We start from the raw sequence: 25,177 nt of genomic DNA, 5'->3' as shown, positions 1-25,177 counted from the left end.
CTGAGCAAAACATTAGACTTTCTTGCTCAGTGGATGATAATATCTCAGTGCTTTTCAAGTTTGCCTATATAAGTGACTATATACTCTTTGAATTTATGTCATGAATTTATGTCATTTATTAATTAGTGTGTCATTGATAACATTGTTTCATTAGCATTTTATAATTTTATGGTATCCCTGCAAATATCAATATTAATCTCAAATCTACAAGGAATGCAAATATGTTTCTAATATATTCATACAGTTAGCATTAATTAAATTATCAAAATAGCCTATTCATTAATTCTACTTGAAATGTTGCTGTTCAGCCTAAAGAATGACTGCTTTTGATATCATCTAGAAAATGCTTTCTAGAAAATACAGTTTTCTGGTCCAGGTCAGAATACGTTTATCCTATTCTTGTAAATTTTGTAAAAACCTAAGAGCAGGTTGAACATGCAGCTAGGGCTCATCCCTGGGAAGCTGGATCAAGTGAAGATCCCCCAGAGCTTAAACACCATTAGCTCAGGTAAATCTACCACTGCTTTTGGAGTGAGATACTGAGAAGCAACCAGATTGAGAGAGAAGCTGGGGGTGATGCAGAGGTTCCTTATCACCCTTTACACACCTTCCTTATAATCCTTCCACGATTCCCAGGATCCTAGGGAAACTTACTAAGAGTGTCCTTGTGGGATAACAACTGCTTCCCCCTACTCAAAATACTCCCTCTTTCCTTGGGCCAAAAGTGGCCCACCAGATGGTTTTGTATGGCTTCTAGTTAAGAATAACTTTTACATTTTTAAGTAGTTTTTAAAAATCAAGAGATAACCATTTTTTCATGCATGAAAATTATATGAAATCTACATTTCAGTATCCATAAGCAAAATTTTACTGGGAAATAACCATGCTCATTTATTTATATGTTGTTTGTAGAAACTCATGTGCTGCAATGGCAGAGTTTAGTAGTTGTGACAGAGACTACAGAGCTGCAAATACTATCTGGCTCTTCATAGGCAGTTTGTGGACCCCTGGTCTAGAGTATTCTTGTCAACTAATTAAAACTTAATTTTTGATAACAGATAATGCTTACTGCTAATGTTATAGATTAGGTCCCTACCAAATACCGGGCATAATGTGGCAGTTTCAGGAATGCAGCATGCCCCTTGGGAAACAGTTTTTAATCACACAGTTTTTTCTTATTTCTCAAATCACACCATGTAGGTAATAGGCCCCCTCTGCTCTCACAAAGCCAATCTCACTCTAGTTAAATAGAAACATGGTAAATAAAATTAAATTTCAAGCTGTCCTGCTGTTTAAAAAATGTCTATGAAAATTCAATCAGCAGAACACTTTTAATTTCATATCATCTGATATTGTTTGGGATTTAGCAACAACAAGCCTGGTGGTTTTCTCTCCAGTTTTCTATTTTCTTTGAATGTAAATTGTCCAGCTGGGCACTGAAGACCTAGGTAGGAAGACCAAATGCATAAACTGTATCAGTCAGAATTTTGTTAAGCTGCATGAAACAGACTAAACAAAGTTAACTCAGTATTTTTTTTCCCACATAACCTAAGTCCAGAGGTGGTAAGGATTTCAGGGCTAATACAGCTGCTTAGGATTGCAATGTTTTGAAAGGATGGACAGCCAGAATTAAGGGTGAAATGTGGGGGCTCCTAGCTTCCTACCTCATCCTTCTTACCATTTGTTTAGCTTTTATCTTATAGCCTCAGTATATTTGACCTTCTCTTATCTAGTCTGAATTTAAAGTGGAAAAAGGAGGGACACACAAAGGGCAAATGGAAAAATGGCCTGACAAAAAATTATATGGCAAACACTAATATTATACAACAAACTCTGCAGAACATTCTTTTAGAATCTTTCTAAATAATAATTCACTGATAATATTTTGGCTAGTTCTATCTCCTTTAATAAGCTAGATACATCTTATTGGCCAAAACTTTGCTACATGGCCATTCCAAGAATTTAAAAAAAAAATAGCCTGGAAAGGTAAGTGTTTCATAAAGGACACATTAGACTCTTGAGGTTCTGTTAGTAAGGAAAAGAAGAAGAATGGGTATTGGGCAGATGGCCAGATGAGTTGGTCCTAGTGTGTTTGGGTCATAGCACGATTGACTAGCGTCGTGTCAGCTGTCTTAATGATTCATACCAATCACAGAGGTTGCATAGAGCATTCAGAGACTGACACAAACACAGTGATTTTTATGATCATTGAATGATTAACTACTGTGACCTAAACTGATGATTGTACTGGCTCTTTCATTTTTCTGTTTTGATTGAGAGTCACTGACCCACATCATTGGGTGATGAGGGGTTAATAAAGGGCAGTATAGGTCACCTCCTCCCCTAGGAAGGTATGATAGGGCATAAGAAAGAAAAATCCAAGACATTCATTGTGTTTTTGGCAGCTTTCCTGGAGAATCTTACTTGCCTAATAAGATGACAAGCTTCTGGAAGACAAGTTTCATTTCTTAGGCTCCTTCATTGCCACCACAGGGGTTAGTTAACACAGCAGCCATACTCAAACTGTGTTCACTGATGTATAAACCTGATAAAAGGCAGTTTATTCAGAAAATTGAAGTCTCAACTTAGGAACAATTTATCAACTCCTGTTAATATTCAGCTCATTTCATCAAGATCAGTGACTCTAAGGAATATAAATTATATACCCCATAAATCTACCTTATATGTGAAACTACTGGGAAAAATTTCTACTTTTACTAATACAGTATAATGTAATATTTATAGAATATTAACCTATGGATAAGCCTTTAATGTCATCTAGCCATCTCCCTATTTTTTTTTTTCATTTTTGTTTGGAAATCAGGGACTCAGACTGGTTTTTGTCAACCTATAACTTTTTTCTGTGACTTTGATGGTTTTCACTGTATCTAATTTGTATAATTTATTTAATCCACACACCTAAATCTTTATGATTATTAGCAAAACTACTTAATGCTTATCACCTATCATCTTCAAATCCTTCTCTGAAGAGGTCAGTCCAACCCTGAACAATATCAGAGGAAGGCATCAGTAGTTTTTGTTCACCTGATTTTTATACTTATTTTTTAGCACTAAATCATAATTATACTGTAAAGGCAGTCAAACCTTTCAGATTATGAAGTCTATTACCAAAAGGGAAATGCTTTTTGAAATTGATTTTGACAAAAAGAGTAGTTATTCCCACTTCCATAGATGGGAGAACTTTAAAAAACTATGGTTTAATTTTGGAAAGATGGTGTGGCATGTGAGGGTTGTAGGGGGTTGGGTTATATTTTTCTTCCTGACTCATACTACTGTGTTGTCTGGACTCTTTCTAACACAACTCTCTGGATACTGTCTCATTCATCAGAGAGAGGCGGTGTGACTTACAGAAACAGTGTGGATTTGGTGTCAGAGACCTGAGCTTGGATCACAGCTACTGCACATTCCAGCTGTATGATCTGGGAGAAATAACTGACACTTTTTGACCTTCCTTCCTATAAAATGGTTTTCTATGGTGGCTCAGTGGTAAAGAATCCGCCTGCTGATGCAGGAGACATGGGTTTGATCCCTGGGTTGGGTAGATCCCCTGGAGAAGAAAATGGCAACCCACTCCAATATTCCTGTCTGAAAAATCCCACAGACAGGGGATCCTGGTGGGCCACAGTGCATAGGGTCACAAAAGAGACAAGACATGAAGACTAAGCGCCACACCTTCTATAGAATGGGGGCCCTAACTCAGACTAGTTTTGTTGTGAGGACTGCATTTAGAATGATCATTGATTTCCATTTTCCTCTTTTGTGTTTTCTTTGTACAGAGGGAAAAATTCATAAAACTACTGGACCAGTTGCATAACTCTTTAAGAATTGACCTGTCAAAGTATAGGGTATGTATAAAATTATTTGCCTAAAGGTAAAATGCTGTGCTTGGCTCAGATCACTTCTTGTCATATTGTAAAAAAGGTATCCACTGTGTAAGAGAGAAGTAAAGATAATGATCTTGTGTCCTGTCACAGTAGGCAGGTCTCCTAAATAATCAAATAGATATCCCTTGTCCAGGTACCTCACTCCACTTCAGACTACAACAATACTCTGTGTGTGTGTGTGTGTGTGTGTTTGTGTCTGTGTGTATGTACACATATTTCTTTAAATATTTTAATAGTCATCAGATTGAGTGGCCGACTGCTACTTCATGGAGTAGAAGTATGTGGCCCAGGCCTCATCTTGAAATCTCCCCCTTCTTATGAGACATTCTGCTGATACTTCCTCAGCTTCTGAGACTCCTGGTAGTAATGCTTAGTTCACTCCTGGATCAATACAATGTGTGTTTGTGAAGCTGTCGAGTTCATGGTGAACAGTTCTATACTTTACCTCCAGGTGAAACACACACAAACTCACACAAATATATTCATGTATGTGTATGTATGTGTGTAAAAAGACACATATAATTTTAGTTACAGAATACCTTAATTACAAAAAAATTAAGTGCATATTTTGTTTACCAAAAAATCTGTACTAATAGCTATTGTATCTTTACTTAATGGTTTATTCTAAACGTGTTTACATATGTCCACATATGTATCTCTTCAGTATTCATTTTTTTTTAGTATTTTATTGAAGAACATCTTTAATGCACATTTCTGGAAATTATAATACCAGATTTTGTCTGACTCATCTATCATGTTGGAACTGGGGCCAACACTATGAGAAGGGAACTGCTATGCCAGGCGGTGAAAATGACATTTGGGGACAAGAAGGACCTTGAGGCCACCACATTCACCATCACTTTGACACCCCAACTTTGCTTGAGTTCTTGAATATCTATTAAGAAAAGTTACCTGTATTTTTTCTGATGACTATTTTAAAAGCCTATCTAGAAGCATGTTAATATGGGAAATTTCTCAATGCTAAAATTGTTTCTTTAATATTTTAATAATTACACCTTTCTTTTTCTTCAGAATTCTGAACATCTGTTTTTATATGACATTTCTCACCAAACTTTTTGTTTAAATCCCAAATACTTTTTGTAGAGAAGTACAGTGCAGTCTAATTTTTATCTTTTTAACTTTTAAAAGTTTCTTTATGTAAAAAAGTAAATATAGCACATGTAAAGGCTCCCAAAAGTATTTTCAAAAAAAATAACCTATCTTGAGAAAATTATAAAAAATAATTTTCAAATAGATACTGACCTTCCCTCTTTCAGTAAGAATACTATTTTATGAATCAAAGATGAGTAACCTAATAGTGCCACATTAATTATATTATTTTGTACATTTTTATTATATTGTGGGAATAAATAGAAGAATGACTTTCTAAGACTAAGACAAGACTATCTCCAACATTTTTACCCTCTGTAATATTTTATAATAAAAATGTTGTGAGAATACTGTGGTGATACTTTCTAAATATTTCATGATTTACTTACCTTTTTTCTTTTTCCCACAGAAAGCTAGTTTATTTCCCACTGGAGGCTTAATGCTGGTAATTTACCCATTTCTTGTTTTCTAATTAACCAGGAACACTTTCCTGCCAGCAGTGCGGAAAGACTGCAAGACCTGAAATCAACTGTTGACCTGCTAACAAGTATCACCTTTTTTAGGATGAAGGTACATCATTTATTATTATTTGTTTTTTTTGTCACTGTCTCCACGTGACATACATTTATTCCCTGGTAAAGTCTTGTTTTACCTGTCTCTTGATAAGCATTATTCATCCCTGGTGAATAAGATGTGGTGCCTTTGCTAAATGAATGTTATAATATAAAATGTTGAGAAAAGGATTATCCCAGATGCTTAGGATATTCTGATACATTTGGCTCAAATTTAATTTTAAGTTAAATCCATCTTAAACAAAGCTCTCCAATGAGTTGATATGGCACTTACTTAAAAAAAATCTCTGAGAACATTAAATGGAAATGATGTTCACTTTGCATTTCAGCTTTAACTCAGCTATTTTGCTGGACTTCTTTTTTCGCGCGCGCGCGCGCGCGCGCGCGCGTGTGTGTGTGTGTGTGTGTGTGTGTGTGTGTATGTGTGTATACATACATGCTCAGTCATTCAGTTGTGTCTGACTCTTTATCAACCCTATGGCCTGCAGCCTGCCAGGCTCCTCTGTCCATGGGATTTTCCTAACAAGAATATTGGAGCAGGTTGCCATTTCCTCCTCTAGGGAATCCTCCCGACCCAGAGATCGAACCTGGGTCTCCTGCACTGGTGGGCAATCTATCTATCTATCTATATCCAGAGATATGTAAGTCCATATATGTGTATATATGTGTGTGTGTATACTAACTATATATATATAATCATATATATTATATATGATAACCTGTTTTATATATATATATATCATATATATAAATATATAATATATATATATTTATCTCCACATAGTCAAAGCTATAATTTTTCCAGTAGTCATGTACAGATGTGAGAGCTGGACCAAAGAATTGATGTTTCAAAATGTGGTGCTGGAGAGTCCTTTGGACAGCAAGGAGATCAAACCAGTCGATCCTAAAGGAAATCAACCGTGAATATTCAATGGAAGGACTGATACTGAACCTGAAGCTCAAATACTTTGGCCACTTAATGCAAACACCCAACACCCTGGCAAAGACCCTGATACTGGGGAAAATGGAGGGCAGGGGGAGAAGGGGTCAACAGATAATGAGATGGTTGGATGCCATCATTGACTCAGTGGACATGAGTTTGAACAAACTCCTGGAGATAGTGAAGGATAGGTAAGCCTGGTGTGCTATAGTCCATGGGGTTGCAAAGAGTTGGACATGACTGAGCAACTGAACAACAAATATTTGTCTACGCATTGTTCTAGCTTCTGGAAAGTTAAAGTGATACCCAATCCAGGCTCACTAGGAATGTTTGCTCATTGACAAGTGATGCCTGCCATTGACATTGAGTGGGTCAGGAAATGGAAATGAGGGCAGGGAGTGCCAGCAGAGTGCTCCAAACCTTCCATTCTTCAGTCAATAGCCTTGTGTTGTTCAGGAAATAAAATCTTCTTAAACTTACAGCTCCTCCTCCACCACCCTCACTAATAACTGATAACCTTGCTTCCTATTTCACTGAAAAATGAGGAGCACCTACTGGAGAGTTTCCTCAAGCTCTGACCACGGACATCCGCCACCTCTGCCATTGCCTGCTTAGCTATACCTGTGTCCATATTTTAATTTCTTTTTGCATTATTATTGCTTAGATATTTGTTCTCCTAAAAAATAGCTATATCTTCTACTCATGCAATTAATTTCCTCCCCTCCTGATGCCAAAAATTTGGCCTCTGTGCACTGGTACTTAATCAAATCTCTGAGACAGTTTTGGGTGAAGTAGAAAGAATTCATTAAGTGCTGTGGGGAGTGGGGGAGAGGTAGGTCCAGTGTTGCTGATTTGATCAGGGTATGCTCAGGGCCTGTACTTCTTTGATTTTGTCTGAGGTAATCTCTTGAGTTTCTCTGGTTCCTTTCATCTGGCCTCGGGTGGTCTTCTCTAGAATAAATAGTGCTGACATTTTCCACGTGTTAGACTTTAGTTCTATAAAGAGTTCACTGATTTTGTTATGTGTGTCCCTTGAGGTTAATCCCTTACAATTATACAATGGAAGTATAGATTCAAGGGATTAGATCTGATAGGTACAGTGCCTGAAGAATTGTGGACAGAGGTTCCTGACATTGTACAGGAAGCAGTAATCAAGACCAGTTCAGTTCAGTTCAGTCGCTCAGTCGTGTCCGACTCTTTGCAACCCCATGAATCGTGGCATGCCAGGCCTCCCTGTTCATCACCATCTCCCGGAGTTCACTCAGATTCACATCCTTCGAGTCCGTGAGCCATCCGGCCATCTCATCCTTGGTCGTCCCCTTCTCCTCCTGCCCCCAATCCCTCCCAGCATCAAAGTCTTTTCCAAAGAGCCAAATCTTAGCATGAGGTGGCCAAAGTACTGGAACTTCAGCTTAAGCATCATTCCTTCCAAAGAAATCCCAGGGCTGATCTCCTTCAGAATGGACTGGTTGGATCTCCTTGCAGTCCAAGGGACTCTCAAGAGTCTTCTCCAACACCACAGTTCAAAAGCATCAATTCTTCGGCGCTCAGCCTTCTTCACAGTCCAACTCTCACATCCATACATGACCACAGGAAAGACCATAGCCTTGACTAGACGGACCTTAGTCAGCAAAATAATGTCTCTGCTTTTGAATATACTATCTAGGTTGGTAATAACTTTTCTTCCAAGGAGTAAGCATCTTTTAATTTCATGGCTGCAGTCACCATCTGCAGTGATTTTGGAGCCCAAAAAAATAAAGTCTGACACTTTTTACTGTTTTCTCATCTATTTCCCATGAAGTGATGGGACCAGATGCCATGATCTTCATTTTCTGAATGTTGAGCTTTAAGCCAACTTTTTCACTCTCCTCTTTCACTTTCATCAAGAGGCTTTTTAGCTCCTCTTCACTTTCTGCCATAAGGGTGGTGTCATCTGCATATCTGAGGTTATTGATATTTCTCCCAGCAATCTTGATTCCAGCTTGTGTTTCTTCCAGTCCAGCATTTCTCATGATGTACTCTGCATATAAGTTAAATAAGCAGGGTGACAATATACAGCCTTGACGTATACCTTTTCCTATTTGGAACCAGTCTGTTGTTCCATGTCCAGTTCTAACTGTTGCTTCCTGACCTTCATACAAATTTCTCAAGAGGCAGGTCAGATGGTCTGGTATTCCCATCTCTCTCAGAATTTTCCACAGTTTCTTGTGATCCACACAGTCAAAGGCTTTGGCATAGTCAATAAAGCAGAAATAGATGTTCTTCTGGAACTCTCTTTGTTTTTCCATGATCCAGCGGATGTTGGCAATTTGATCTCTGATTCCTCTGCCTTTTCTAAAACCAGCTTGAACATCAGGAAGTTCACGGTTCACGTATTGCTGAAGCATGGCTTGGAGAATTTTGAGCATTACTTTACTAGCATGTGAGATGAGTGCCCATCCCTAAGAAAAAGAAATGCAAAAAGGCAAAATGGTTGTCTGAGCTTGCCTTAAAAATAGCTAAGATAAGACGAGAAGCTAAAGGCGAAGCAGAAAAGGAAAGATATACCCATTTGAATACAGAGTTCCAAAGAATAGCAAGGAGAGATAAGAAAGCCGCCTTCAGTGATCAATGCAAAGAAATAGAAGAAAACAATACAATGGGCAAGACTAGAGATTTCTTCAAGATAAGTAGAGATACCACGGGAACATTTCATGCAAAGATGGACGTAATAAAGGACAGAAATGGTATGGACTTAACAGAAGCAGAAGATATTAAGAAGAGGTAGGAAAAATACACAGAAGAACTAAAGAATAAAAGATCTCACTACCCAGATAACCATGATGATATGATCACTCACCTAGAGTCAGACATCCTGGAATGCAAAGTCAAGTGGGCCTTAGGAAGCATCACTACAAACAAAGCTAGTGGAGGTGATGGAATCCCAGTGAGGTATTTCAAATCCTAAAAGATGATGCTGTGAAAGTGCTGCACTCAATAAGCCAGAAAATTTGGAAAACTCAGCAGTGGCCGCAGGAATGGAAGAAGTCAGTTTTCATTCCAATCCCAAAGAAAGGCAATGCCAAAGAATGTTCAAACTACCACACAGTTGCACTCATCTCACACTCTAGCAAAATAATGATCAAAATTCCCCAACCCAGGCTTCAACACTATGTGAACCATGAATTTCCAGATGTTCAAGCTGGTTTTAGAAAAGACAGATGAAACAGTAATCAAATTTCCAGCATCCATTGGATCATTGAAATATCAACAGCATTCCAGAAAAACGTCTACTTCTGCTTTATTGACTATGCCAAAGCCTTTCACTATGTGCACCACAACAAACTGTGGAAAATTATTAAAGAGCTGGGAATACCAGAGCACCTTACTTGTCTCCTGAGAAACCTGTATGCTGGTCAAGAAGCAACAGTTAGAACTGGACATGGAACAGACTGGTTCCAAATCAGGAAAGTACATCAAGGCTATATATTGTCACCCTGCTTATTTAACATATGGTTATGCAGAGTAAATCATGGAAAATGCTAGGCTGGATGAAGCACAAGCTGGAATCAAGATTGCTGGGAGAAATATCAATAGCCTCAAATATGCAAATGACACCACTCTTATGACAGAAAGGAAAAAAAAGAACTAAAGAGCCTCTTGATGAAAGGGAAAGAGGAGCGTGAAAGAGCTGGCTTAAAACTCACCATTCAGAAAATTAAGATCATGGCATCTAGTCCCATCAATAAATGGCAAATAGATGGGGAAGCAATGGAAAAAGTGAGTGACTATTTTTTTTTTTGTGCTCCAAAATCACTGTAGATGGTGATTGCAGCCATGAAATTAAAAGAGGCTTGCTCCTTTGAAGAAAGCTATGACTAACCTAGACAGTATATTAAAAAGCAGAGACATTACTTTGCCAACAAAGGTCCATCTAGTCAAAGCTTTGGTTTTTCCAGTGGTCATGTATAAATGTGAGAGTTGAACTATAAAGAAAACTGAGCGCTGAAGAACCGATGCTTTTGAACTATGGTGTTGGAGAAGACTCTTGAGAGTCCCTTGGACTGCAAGGAGATCAAACCCATAAATCCTAAAGGAAATCAGTCCTGGCTGTTCTTTGGAAGGACTGACGTTGAAGCTGAAACTCCAGTACTTTGGCCACATGATGTGAAGAACTAGCTTATTGGAAAAGACCCTGATGCTGGGAAAGATTGAGGGCAGGAGGAGAAGGGGACAACAGAGGATGAGATGGTTGGATGGAATCACCAACTCTACGGACATGAGTTTGAGCAAGCTCCAGGAGTTGGTGATGGTCAGGGAAGCCTGGCATGCTGCAGTCCATAGGGTCACAAGAGCAAGACATGACTGAGCAAATGAACTGAACTGAGGCTACCAGCACCCTGCACCAAGGCTGCACTATTGTTTCTTGGCTATTCTGCCCTTATCTCTGCATCTCCTCCCTTCACTGATTTCTTGTTCTTTCCCTAAGTCCTGTCAGACTCTTGTGACCCCATGAAGTACACTATCTCCCAGAGTTCACTCAAATTCATGTTCATTGAGTCGGTAACACCATCCAACCATCTCATCCTCTTCTGCCCCCTTCTTTCCCAGCATCAGAGTCTTTTTCAGTGAGTCAGCTGTTCACATCAGGTGGCCAAAGTATCAGAGCTTCAGCCTCAGCATCACTCCTTTCAAGGAATATTCAGGGTTGATTTCCTTTGGGATTGACTTCTCTGATTAGCAACTGTTTGAACCTGCCTTGTGAAACTCAGACAAGGTCATAGAGACCGAACAAAAAGGGTCCAGTGCCCAGTATCCTCACAGAGTCCTGCTCAGTTTTACCCCCGAGTTACTAAAAACAGTCATCCAGTAATCTTCCTCACTCACCTGAATTATCAGTCTTCCCCTCTCCACTGGATATTCCTGTTCAGCAAACATACTATCATTTCCAGCCTTAAAGATATTGCTTCACTCCATTTTTTTTTCATTTACTGTGTGTATGTGTGTGTTAGTTGCTCATGTCCAACTTTTAGTCATGTCCAACTCTTTGCGACCCCCACAGATTGTAGCCTACTAGGCTCCTTTGTCCACTGTATTTTCCAGGCAACATTACTGGAGTGGGTTGCCATTTCCTCCTCCAGGTGATCTTCCCAATCCAGGGATAGAACCTGGGTCCTCCCACATTGCAGGCAGATTCTTTACCATCTGAACCACCAGGGAGGTCCCTGGTACAGTTACTACGCTTATCCTTCTTTTCCTTTAATACGAAGACTCATCAAAATAGTCCTTTTAACAAATTTGTTCCAAATTTATTTTCTTCCATTATCTTGTGAACACATTTTCTGCTTCTAGTCATTTCTTCCCCTCATTGTAGACAGTAAATTTCACTCTTCTTGTCTAGTTCTATTGGTTTTGACATGTGTGGTTATCATAACTACCACTATAATTGAGATACAGAAGTCCATAACCCTCCAGGGTTCCCTTATGTTTCCCCTTTACAGTCAGCCTCTCTCCCACACCCTGATTTGTTATTGTTCCCCTGTAGTTTTACCTTTACTAGAATATTGTATGAATGAAATAATCTTTGTAGTATAACATATTGCCTATTCATCCATCTTGTTGAGTGTATTTAAAGTTCATTCTTTTTCTTTTTTTTGCTGAGTAGTAATCCTCTGTTATGCATGTACTACATGCATCCGGGTAGTCTTTAGTTTTAGGTCATATCAAATAAAACTGTCAAAAATATTCATATATGTTTTTGTGTAAACATACATCTTCACTTTCCTTGGATAAATAACAAGGAGTGAGATTCTTTACTAATTTGTTAAATGTATGTTAAATTTTACCAAGAATTGGTAAGAATTGCCAGTTGCAGCTCTACATTTTCTAGTGAAGCTCTTGTCATTTTCCATGATTTTTTTTTTTTATTTTTAGGCATTCTACTAGGAATAGAGTTGTTTCATATTGTCGTCTTAATGTTTTTCCTTCTGTACAATTATAATTAATAATGTTGATGTGCTTTCTTGGGCTGATTTGCCAATTGAGTGTCTTTTGTGAAAAACCTGTTGAAATGTTTTGCTCACTTTTCATTCTTACTGTTGAGCATTAAGTTCTTTATATACTCTGGATACGAATCTTTTGTAAGGTACTTTATTTCCTGATATTTTCCTCCTGTCTGTGCCTTGTCTTTTCATTCTCTAACATTATCTTTGCATATCAAAAGTTGTTAATTTTGATAAACTCTACTTTATCAGTTTTTCTATTTGGAGATAGTGCTACTGGCTAAGAAGCTAAGGTCACAATGAAATTTTTATATTTTTCTTCTAAGTGTTTTATTTTACCTGTATGTTTAGTCCTGTGTTTCATTTTGAGAGTTTTTTTTTTTTTCAGTAAGTGAAGAATGAGTCAAGGATCATTTTTTTGTATATGCATGTTCTGTAGTTTTCATACCATTTCATACCATTTATTAATATGCTCATCCCTTATACATTGAATTCCAGTTGTATCGATACAAAAATTCAGTTGGTCACATTTGTTTGAGTCTGTTTCTGGAATCAGTGATTTCCAAATGTCTATACTTTAATCATTACCATGTTATATTGTTTGCTGAAGCCTTATAGCAAATCTTGATATTAGATAGTATGCATCTTCCACTTTTTTTGTTGTTTTTCAGAGTTGTTTAGATTATATTAGTTCTCACCAGGATTTTGGTTGAGATTGCATTAAATCTATAGATCAATCTATAGAAAATTTAAAAAAATTAAAATCCTAAATCTTCAATCTATTCTTCTTTGGAACCAACTCCAGTAGGATTTTACCCCATCACTTCATCAAAAATGATCATCAAAAATGATCACCAGTGACCATCACTTTGCTAAATCTAGTGATCAGTCATCAGTCTTCATCCTACAGTGTCAGTATCACTTAATATGTCTTATCAATCCTTTCTCCACGAAAGTCTTTCTTCTCTAGATTCCAGGACACCCCTCTTGAACTTATTTTCCCTCCTATCTCAGTGGCTGTTTTTTTTTTGTTGTTGTTGTTGTTTCTTTGTTGTTTTGTTCTTTTTCATTTACTTAAAGCCATACGGCTAGAATTACCCAGGGTTTACTTTTTGGAACCCTTCTCTTCTCTGTACTCATCTAGCTTCATTTCTTTAAATTCTTCTCTAAACTAATAATTCTCAATTTTTACCACTAGCCCAGGCATCTACACTACTCCAGGCTCATCTACTCAGATGTCTATTTGAAATCTACTCGTATGTGTAACAGGCTTATCAGTATTAACCTGTCAGAAACTGATCTTTTGATCATCCAAACACAGACTTGCTCATCTAAGTTAAAGCCACTTCCATTGTACCAGTTATTTAGGTTGAAATTTTGGTGTTGTGCTGCCTCCCTCAGGCCAGCTTGCCCAGCTTCAAGACCAAAGAAAGCCTGGAGTCAGCAATAGACATCAGTGGTTTGATTGATAGGAGGATCTTACTTGTCTGAAACAAGGTCTTGGAGTGACATCCCACTGCATATCCCAGACAGTGGACAGAATATGGTGGTCATCTTCATCCTGGGAAGAAAGTGGCGTTACCAGATAAAAGGGGAATTGATGTCCCATTGACTCATCCATTACCAGAGAAACCAGCAGAGGAGCACGCTCTTCACCACCCCTTTGATAAGTTATTATGGGCTTCCTTGGTGGCTCCGAGGTTAAAGCGTGTGCCTACAATTCGAGAGACCTGGGTTCGATCCCTGGGTTGGAAAGATCCCCTGGAGAAGGAAATGGCAACCCACTCCAGTATTCTTGCCTGGAGAATCCCATGGATGGAGGAGCCTGGTGGGCTATAGTCCACGCGGTTGCAAGGAGTCAAACATGACTGAGTGATTTCACTCACTCACTCACTCAAAATTAGATGAATCATTAGATGGGGCCTGGGGCAAGTATACAGGAGATCAGACAGGTAGTAGGGTGTAGCTGAAATAGACACTAGTGGAGTAGTGGATGTACAGAAAGCAAGACAGCCATCTTGGGTGACCTAATCATACACTTCCGGTTCTGACACATCTCTTTCTCTGACACGAATCATCCAATTTGTCAGAAAATCCTGTTATCCATTCCTTCAAAAATTAACCAATATAGAATTTCTTCTAACACCTCCTCCTAGGTTTGCACGATCATAATTTAAGCACTATCTTCTCAAGACTGAATTACTGCACTATTCTCATCACTGGCCTTTCTGAATTTTTCCATAGACAGCCTTAAGGCAGCATACAGGAACCTTTTTAAGAAGTGTATTAGGTCACGTTGCTCTTCTGCTCAGATAGTCCCCTTCCTTCCTACCTTGCTTAAAGCTAAGTTCTAGAGTAGGCTGTGATTTTTTACCACTCTGAATTCATCTACTATTAAAGTCCTTTTTATTAAATTCGGTTCTAATGAAACCCTTTCTATCCCGCTTTGTCTGTTTTTCTTTCAGCATGCAATACCATATAATATATCGTATTGATTTTTGTTTATTTTATACTAACATTTAGTTTCATGAAGAAAGGATTTCTGTTTCTGCTGTTCCCTGCAGTATTGCCATTTCTGATGTATCAGTTCAGTTCAGTCGCTCAGTCGTGTCCGAAGCTTTGCAACCCCATGAATCACAGCACGCCAGGCCTCCCTGTCCATCACCAGCGGTTCACTCAAACTCATGTCCATCGAGTCGGTGATGCCATCCAGCCATCTCGTCCTCTGTCATCCCCTTCTCCTCCTGCCCTCAATCCCTCCCAGCATCAGGGTCTTTTCCAATGAGTCAACTCTTCACATTAGATGGCCAAAGTATTGGAGTTTCAGCTTTGGCATCAATCCTTCCAATGAACACCCATGACTGATCTCCTTTAGGAGGGACTGGTTGGACCTCCTTGCAGTCCAAGGGACTCTCAAGAGTCTTCTCCAACACCACAGTTCAAAAGTATTATTTCTTCAGTGCTCAGCTTTCTTCACAGTCCAACTCTCACATCCATACATGACCACTGGAGAAAACATAGCCTTGACTAGACAGACCTTTGTTGACAAAATAATGTCTCTGCTTTTGAATATACTATTTAGGTTGGTCATAACTTTCCTTCCAAGGAGTAAACATCTTTTAATTTCATGGCAGCAATCACCATCTGCAGTCTGATGTATCAGTTCAGTTCAGTTGCTCAGCCATGTCCGACTCTTTGCAACCCCATGGATTTCAGTACACCAGGCCTCCCTGTCTATCACCAACTCCCAGAGTTCATTCAGACTCACGTCCATTGAGTTGGTGATGCCATCCAGCCAGCTCATCCTCTGTCGTCCCCTTCTCCTCCTGCCTCCAATCCCTCCCAGCATCAGAGTCTGATGTATAGTAGATGATAAATATTTGTTGAGTGGTTGGGTGGAATGAATGAATGATATTGTGATGGGTAACTTCAAATGTTTCCATTTAAATATTTATAACTATGTTCATTTTCTTGAGTTGTTATATTAAGAAGTTAAGGTGGGTGTTTTTACCTTTAAAACATTTTTCAGACCACATTTTTCCTGAATACAGAAAAGTCGACTAAAAGTGTTTATAGAATATTTCTTGACTATTTTTATATAGTTAATACAGTGTTCTACTTTTAAATTTAAGAAAATAATTTTTATACCAGGTTCTGGAGCTGCAAAGCCCTCCTAAGGCCAGCATGGTGGTGAAGGACTGCGTCAGGGCTTGCCTGGATTCTACGTACAAATATATTTTTGACAACTGCCATGAACTCTATTCCCAGCTAATAGACCCGGTAAGAAAAAATATGTGTCTATTTTCTGTTCTAATGTCTGCTTCCATGAGTAAGTGGGAAAGTATGTTCATTCAACTTATGTTACCTGCAGGTTGTTAGAATTTCCATATTGTTTCTTCACATTTGAATGTCACTTTAATGTACATGAAACAATCCACTCCTTGCAATAACTTCTTATATTAATGGTGGATATTATTCAAGGTTTCACATGAGGAGTCAATTTCAAATAAGTGATTGTTTCAAAGTCACATAGTAGGAAAGTGGAAGATTTGGTGCTAGAATTTAGGATTTAAACTTCTGCTCCTGTGTCCTTCCCCTAACTCATCCTGCCTCCCTTATCAATTCTATCTCACAAAAATGATAGGTGGGGACATATTTACAGAACACAAGGGTAACATACTCACATATGTAAATTTATTATTAAGAAATATTTCTAAATACAAAAGAAACTAGAGAAAATAAACATGCATATACTTACTGCTTAGATGACCAATTGTTAGCATTTAGTAATATTTGTTCTGCTCTTTACTGTTTAAAGTTTTAAAATAAGAGGCATAAATTGGTATCTCACTTTGTAGTTCCTTCAAATTTCATTCTCCTCCCTTCGTCTTCTTACAGAGATGAACACTATTTTAATGTTAATGAGTTGGAACATCTTTTCATATATGCTCAGTGAACAATTCAGTTCTATTTTCTGTGTGTCGCCTATTAATTCCTTGCTGATTTTTCTCTTGGCTTGCTTGCCTTTTACTCATTAATCTGCATAAAATTCTAAAATGTGTTTTGGATACTAATCTTTGTTGGTTATGTGATTCATTTATTATATAAATACAAGATATATCTTTTTGTTGCATCAAAGTTTTTTAATACACACTATGTTTATATATATATATATAGATAGATATAGATATAGATATAGATATAGCTGTTACTTCTGTAGAACTATTGTTTGGGGATGACTTTTTAATATGAATCTATTGCCTATTCACTTCCCTGAAGAAAGCCATTTTTCCAATAGATATTGAAAACCATTACCCATGGAACTTCTTGGTTGCTTAGAGTGGGGCAAAGTCTAAAAAGTATATGTTTGATGAAGGCCAGGAGGATTCTTTCAAACTAGGTTTCATGCTAGGATTCTTATAGTATTACTCTTTCTGGGTCAATAACTCTTTAGCCTAATAGGAGAACAAAGTAAAGCTAGAATCTGTCATTGTATAAGTAAAACAACATTTAACTGCATAATTGTTCTTAACTTTATCATTTCTGCTAAATATGTGCATTAGTAGTTTGCAAACTTGGTTTTTGAGGGATTAAATTGTCCCTGACTTCAAATCTCTCCTTGGGTGGCTTTCTAGTGGCCTCCCTTTTTCTACTCTCTGTTCTTTATCTTCTTCCTACAAAACTCTTTCGATTCTTCCTCTACATTTTCAATATCAAGGTCTTTGTTTCATGCAAAATATAAAAATTAGGCTTTTTATTATACCATGTAAGTTACCCATACATAACTTCATAGGCAATCTTACCAGACTTTATTATCTTTGATTTCTTACTTCCTACAGTTTCAAACACAAACTGGTCCCTTCTCCTGAGCCTTAAATTCTATTTTTTTCTGTGAATTGATCATCTTCTTTTACATCCATGTATTTATCCTGTTCCATCTGCCTAAAATGTTCATCCCCCATCCTCTGTCTTCATCAAAATCCAACTTAAATATGACCTCCTTTCCTACTAGTTCACACTCAATGGATGAATCAAATCATCAAAATCAAATGACATGCCTTAATATCTTTCAAATATATTAATAATAATAATAAACAAGTTTTATTTATATGGTATCTCAGATGGTAAAGAATCTGCCTGCAATGCAAGAGACCTGGATTCAATCCCTGGGCAGTGAAGATCCCCTAGAGAAGGGAATGGCTATCTCCTCCAATTCTTACCTGAAGAATTCCATGGACAGAGGAGTCTTGTGGGGTACAGTCCACTGGGTCACAAAGGGTCAGATATAACTGAATGGCTAACACACTTTAGAGAAATATGTGCAATTCCCATAAAGCAAACATACCCCTAACAAAAATCAAATAAATTATCATATAAAAATTAATATAGCTTAGTATCTGCTGACTTGGCTTTAAAAAGATGTTTACATGATTTTCTAACCTTGTATTCATGTTGGATGCATATGGCATTTGAAAATCAAGACCAAAAGAGATGCTCTATCACAGGAGACTTTCAGTGCTTGCCTAAAACCTCTTGCCATTGTATGGGGTCATGTTGCAGAGTCCTAGATGTCAGGATATGGAAGGAATTGATGGATGTCCCATCTAGTCCCAACCTTTAAACATAAGTCCACAATGCCTTATTCCCCATGGTCTTTACCTACCTGGATTTGCTTCATGTCCCAAACCCGTTCCTGGCTAACCTGAGCTCACTGACCTTTTCTTCAGAAAGCTGCTAGGACCTCTCCTGGCTAAATTGTGAGTTGCTGCTCTCTGGTCTCATAGTATACCCTGACATGTCACCACCACCATGCTTATGATGGTGTATGTATTAGACATATAATGAAACATTTGTCTGACCTGAGGCCATGAGTTTCATCTTTGTAGCTCTAGTGTTTAAATACTGTGCCTAACACAGAGTACAGTTGATAAAGTAATAAGAAATAAATTTACAAAAAAGAAAAAGAAAAGAAAAAAACACTCTTAGTTATTTATATTCTATTTCAATGACTCCACTGTAAGTCTGTGACCAAGAACATAATCTCTGATATTAGAGTCCCTGAGTTCAAATCCTGGCTGTAAAGCTTATTAACATGGTCGCCTTAAATAGGCTAGCCTCTACAAGTCTCAGTTTCTTCATCAAGATATACTTTTAGTATTTATTCCACTTCTGTGTTTGAGTTCTCTGTAGATAATGTCATGCCTAAAACAAAAAACAACAACAACAAGAATTTCAGGGTTGTTAGGCACAGTATAATTCTGCTTATTTAAATGTGGAAGCATACTTTCTTTCTCCAGAGGGGTTTTTAAGAACCATATACAAATAGTACTTAGAATAAAAATGGAAAACAAACAAGAGAAAAGTTGAAATTGTTACAGTTAGACAAGATAGCTAGAAACAGCTGGCTGCACACTCATGGAACAAACAGCATTTACCTTGACTTAATCACCAGGCCCACGTTTGTCCTTCAGTTCAGCATAACTAAGGACTCAAGTATGGCAATGTGGACATAGAGGATTGATCTCTTGCATAAAGATACATGAGGGATCAATTTATAAACTAGCCCAATATTCTAATTATTTTTTAATTAATAATGAGTTTTAGAATCTTCTCACAAGCTTATTAGCTTTTGAGTAACCATTTTGATAAATTACCTCTTTGTAGCTTATGCTTATTTTAAAAAATAGAATCTACTTTTTTCCTGGTTGCTATTCTGGGGTTACTTTGTTCTTTGTCAGCTTTTGATGTTGCAAAGTTTTTCACAATCCATCAACTTTATCTTTGTCACAGTGTACGTTTATTTATTTTTTTTTAAATCTCAATCTTAATGTAATCAAATTGACCAATTTTTCTATTTAAAATATGATCTTTGAAGTATTAAAAAGTCTTTCCCACTCACTCCCAAATACAAGATCTCCTTATGTGGAATTTAACATAATGGATATGTTCTAGCTTAATAGTAGTTATTGTTACTAAAATCCAGCTAGTTCCCTTGCTGCTTCTCCTAAAGCAACCTTCAGATCATAGCTTTTCTTTTCATATAGATAATTTCCAGAAGAGGATAAGCCAAAACATCATTAAGTCTGCTTAAAGCATCTGTTTTTTGCTTTGTTTTTGCTTTTTTTCTTAAAGAAACTGTCATTTGTTCCTGAGGGGTCCTCAGAACCTACACATCAGGCACTAGTGCAGAGTCCCTTTGTTTCCCTCCAAAATCAAATTTCCCTGCCTCTTACCTTTGCAACAATCTGTTATGAATTTGTTATTAGCTTTCTTGTTGATCTTTATGAACATTTATAATACATATCTATTAACCATTTGTGATACCTGTCTCTCTCACATACTCCAGTGTACAAACAAGCAGTGCAATGGTGTGGTTACACATACTAACTCCAATACCGGACTAAGCAACCTTCAGATATTTGAGAGGAAATCTGTAATTTTTAAGGCTTAGTGTCACTTTTTTGAGAACTATGCATACTGATACTTTTAAGTACATTTATTGATTTTTTTAATGGCTACCTATCACATAAATACACCATAATTTAAATATCAGCTTCATTGTTTCACTTTTACAAATAATAGTGCAATGAATATCACTGTGCTTTTAAAGAACAGAGAAATGAACCCCTTTCCTCTACTTTTCCATTTCTACTATAAATAATGCAGACTTGACTGTACCATGTGGTCACAGCACCCTCTTATTTATTCACATCTTAAAATGTCCTACAACTTGCCTGATTTCCATAGTAAACACTGAGTTTAATGACACTAGAAGCTGTCTTATAATATTATTGGAAGTATAGTACATAATACTGTGCCTTAAGTACTATAGCACAGTACATTAGCAGAAATTAGTAAATAACTGCTTACTTAATAGAAAGTCTATGCAAAAATATTTGTGCATGTGGAGAAGGGAATGGCAACCCACTCCAGTGTTCTTGCCTGGAGAATCCCAGGGACCGGGAGCCTGGTGGGCTGCCGTCTATGGGGTCGCACAGAGTCAGACACGACAGAAACGACTTAGCAGCAGCAGCAGCAGAAGTATACTGCTATTCATTTAAAAATTTTGACCAAGATGTCTTCTGAAAAGTGAAATTGCTCAGTTGTGTCCGACTCTTTGTGACCCCGTGAACTGTAGCCTGCGAGGCTTCGCTGTCCATGGGATTTTCCAAGCAAGAATACTGGAGTAGACTGCTATTTCCTTCTCCAGGGGAGAAGTCTTCTGAAAACTCCACAGAAGAAAGAAAATATCCTCCCATGATACCTTAATTGGAAACTTATATGAATATATATACATAGCAAGTTTAGGAGAGTCTTCCTTGATTTGTAGATATATACTTCTTCAGTTCTTTTAGTCAAAATATTTGCCATAGATGTTTTTGTTTTCCTATTCTTTCTGCTCTAGGTAATTAACTCTAAATAATTAATAAAAGGAAAGTTTAAAATAAAATGGAACTTTGAAATTTGCAGGTACAAAAATTCCAATTATTCTAAATTTAAGATATTACTTAAATAACAATCCTTGAGGAATTAGCTAGAAAGGGTACCTGACTTTTATTATATTTCCACCCCCCACCCCCATGATGAACTTTTCTTATGCAATCAGTAGCATTAGTTTGGGGAATGGTGATCATTCTGAAAAGAAGATAACTTTCCACTACCTCATGTGATTATTATCTACACACTAAAACTAAGTAAATACAGACACATTTTAATCTTAATTTTTCTTCAAATATTATTATAAAATATATAAAAAAGTTTATGAAAGGAAATTTCATAAGTATAAACTTCATAATCAATATATAAATTCTTATAAAAATAAATTTTTCAAAATGAGTGGTATCCTATTTATTGGGTGAGGAAAACAGGAACATAAGAAATCCAAAGCATAAAGAATTATTAAATAGTTATATATCCATCAATGTGTATTTCAGTTTTTCTGATGTAGGTCAATAAATTAATTGACAAGTGAAACCTTAATAAATTCTAAAAGGATAAACAACATGCAGAGTAGATTTTGCCAGTAAGACTAGTATAATTTTGGTTCTAAAATTGGACTATGATAATATTCGAAAAGAAAATTATAATTACATCTTGAAAATAAACAGTGATTTAAACATTCCAAATAAATTATCAGATGGCATATTTAAAATAGAACCAGATCAAGCAATTTTATCTCAGGAATGCAAGGATGATTTGACATTAGGGAAAAAAAATTATCAATATGAATCACTATAGTAGTTAAGTAAAGGAAGAAGATCATATATTTATGTAATATATGTAGAATGAACATATGGTAAAATTTGATGCCTCTTTATGATCAAAGAAGAGACTCTTGAAAATTTAGGAATGGAACAGATTTTCTTTTATTTAAGTTTACATTAAAAAAAAATTATGGCAAATGTTAACATGAAATTTAGGTACATTTGTTTAAGAAAGAAATAAATATCCTATTAATACTGCTGATTAACATACTCTTGAAGAAATAAGAGAATATAAATTAGAAAGGAAAAGAACTGTTGTAATTTATGAGTCATATGGATAGGAAAACTAACAATCTACCAAGCGCTCTTGGCTCACATAAGAATAAATCTTACTTAACAAATACAAGAACAATAGAATTTCTTTACACTAAAAGTTGTGTTACATGTATTACTAGGGAAAGGAACAGACAATTTAGAATGTTAGGAAAAGTGTCTCATCATGTGGAGCTAGGGGAGTGGGGGAGTTGTGGGAAGGACTGGTTTCTTAGTTAACACCATATCCAGTGTGAACTTGAGAGGATGAAAGAGGCAAATGTAAATGGTAGTAATAACAATGTGTGTGCTTAGTCACTTAGTCGTGTCCGACTCTTTGCAGCTCCATGGACTGTAGTCAGCCAGGCTCCTCTGTCCATGGGGATTCTCCAGGCAAGAACACTGGAGTGGGTTGCCATGCCCACCTCCTGGGTATCTTCCCAACCCAGGGATCAAAGCCAGGTCTGCCGCATTGCAGGTGGATTCTTTACCATCTGAGCCACGCATTCTTTACCATATCTGATACATGTAGAAGAGACTTCTTAAAATTCCAAAGCACAAATCTTAATTTTCTTAATTTTGAGCTTTTTATTTTTTTTAATTTGTATTAATTTTTTTAACACCAAAAACATTTTGTATTGGAGTATAGCCAATTAACAATGTTGTGGTAGTTTCAGGTGAACAGTGAAGGGACTCAGCCATACATATACATGTACCCATTACCCCCTAATCCCATGTCCCATCCAGGCTAGCACATGACATTGAGCAGAGTTCCATGTGGTATACAACAGGTTTTTGTTGGTTATCTATTTTAAATATAACAGTGCCAAAGCACAAATTTTAAATAGAAAAATTGATCAATTTAATTATTTTAAAATTGGCAATTTCTTATAAATGTACACTGTGAGAAAAGTGAAAGATCTTTGCAGTGTCAAAAGCTGACCTAGGACTAAGGAATTCCAAAATAACAACCAGGAAAAGATAGAGATTCCAATTAAATAGGCACAAAAAATGAACAGGGAATTTATAAAAATGCTTACTCAAGAGGCTTATAAGCTTGGAGAAGTTCCATAAACTCATTATTAATTTAGTCAAAGCAACATTGAACTACTATCATATCCAGAAGGTTGACGAAAATAGATAATGCCAATGTTCATGAGGAAATGGAGACACTGGAGCCCTCATGCAGTTTTGGTTAGCATGTAAACTAGGATTTAGGAACCAGCAATCCTGATATATCTATATGTTAGACATACTTGCACAGAGAACCCTAAGAAGATATTTAATAGGATGTTTATTCAAACATTGTTTGTGATACTGAAAAGTTGGAGGTAATCTGTACATCCTTCACTGGAGAATAGATAAGTAAAACATGGTGGATTTACTCTATAGAATATCATGAGACAGTTAGAAGAAATGAGTTACGTGTTTACATAGTAACATGGAGAAATTAAAAACGTAGTGCAGAGTGAAAAAGAAGATACAGAAGGTGATATATAGCATAATACTAGTTATAAAGTAAACACACACCACAACGATCAACATTCTAATGATCAGAGAAATAAACACCAAACATAGTAGATGATCTTACATAGATCAGGAGAAGATAGGATTTTGAAATGGCGATTAAAAAAAAAGAATAGGTGGAAGAATGGATGGATTGATAGACAAGACAGATAGATATATGAATCATGCATGGTCATAATATATGTATTTGAGATTCCAATGTATTCCTTACCTCAAGTCAAAAAAATAAGTTGACTTTAAATTTCTGAAGAAAAGTATTATCTATTTGTGATATTTGGAATCTAGGACCTATCTTCATAAAACCTTTAACTGATATGAATTTGGCATCTAACAAGTATAGAACTGAATTAGATTTATTATCAAAACTTCCCTGCTTCCCTAGTGGCTCAGAGGTTAAAGCGTCTGCCTCCAATGTGGGAGACCCGAGTTCAATCCCTGGGTTGGGAAGATCCCCTGGAGAAGGAAATGGCAATCCACTCCAGTATTCTTGCCTGGAGAATCCCATGGACGGAGAAGCCTAGTAGGTTACAGTCCACGGGGTCGCAAAGAGTCGGACACGACTGAGCGACTTCACCTTTCCTTACCTGCTTCATATAGTTATACAGAAAACTAGAAATGATGACCCCTGGCACTGCATAATGTTGTAGCCATAAAGCTGTCCTATTAGAATCTATATTGCATTATATTATTTTTGTTTTAATGTGTTCCCATTTTAGAAACCTTTATTCTTTAAAAGTGTAACTCCATTTATAAATAATTATAGGCAAAAAGAAATCATTCCATGACGTGCTTCTTGGTATTTTTTTTTTCACTCCTTTAAGGTATTTGGAATATGATGTTTCATGGAAGGTTATACATGAAGTCAAGTTATCTAACTTAGAATTTATTCTTTCACTGTGTGATTTTATAGTTACCCAGAAAATCAGTGGGTCTTGAATCTTTTATTTTTAACACTCATTTTTTATTCAGATGGATCATTTTAGTAAATCAAATTACTTGAAATTCATGAAAAGTTCAGTAAACATAAAGACAGAAGGATACATTTTCTTACACTTGCTTGATTCTAGTTCAGTGTTTCTCAAACTTCCCTGATCCTAAGAATCACCTGGGAAGTCTGACCACTTCA

At 36.8% G+C, this 25,177-nt stretch overlaps 1 protein-coding gene across 2 annotated transcripts in view; it reads left to right on the top strand.

The window, feature by feature from the left end:
* The window catches only part of UNC13C (unc-13 homolog C), a 701,596-nt gene that overhangs the window by 396,846 nt on the left and 279,573 nt on the right, over positions 1–25,177 (top strand). For both annotated transcript variants that reach the window (XM_069596439.1, XM_069596440.1), the window contains 3 exons: positions 3,798–3,866; positions 5,496–5,585; positions 16,160–16,288. In XM_069596439.1, the coding sequence (XP_069452540.1) occupies positions 3,798–3,866; positions 5,496–5,585; positions 16,160–16,288 (288 nt within the window). The remainder of the gene's footprint in view (positions 1–3,797; positions 3,867–5,495; positions 5,586–16,159; positions 16,289–25,177) is intronic.

The sequence above is a fragment of the Ovis canadensis genome, chromosome 7 (genome assembly GCF_042477335.2).
Source record: "Ovis canadensis isolate MfBH-ARS-UI-01 breed Bighorn chromosome 7, ARS-UI_OviCan_v2, whole genome shotgun sequence".
In the NCBI taxonomy this organism is placed as follows: Eukaryota; Metazoa; Chordata; class Mammalia; order Artiodactyla; family Bovidae; genus Ovis; species Ovis canadensis.
The sequence above is the reverse complement of the archived record's forward strand: the minus strand, read 5'-3'. Positions and strand labels throughout refer to the sequence as shown.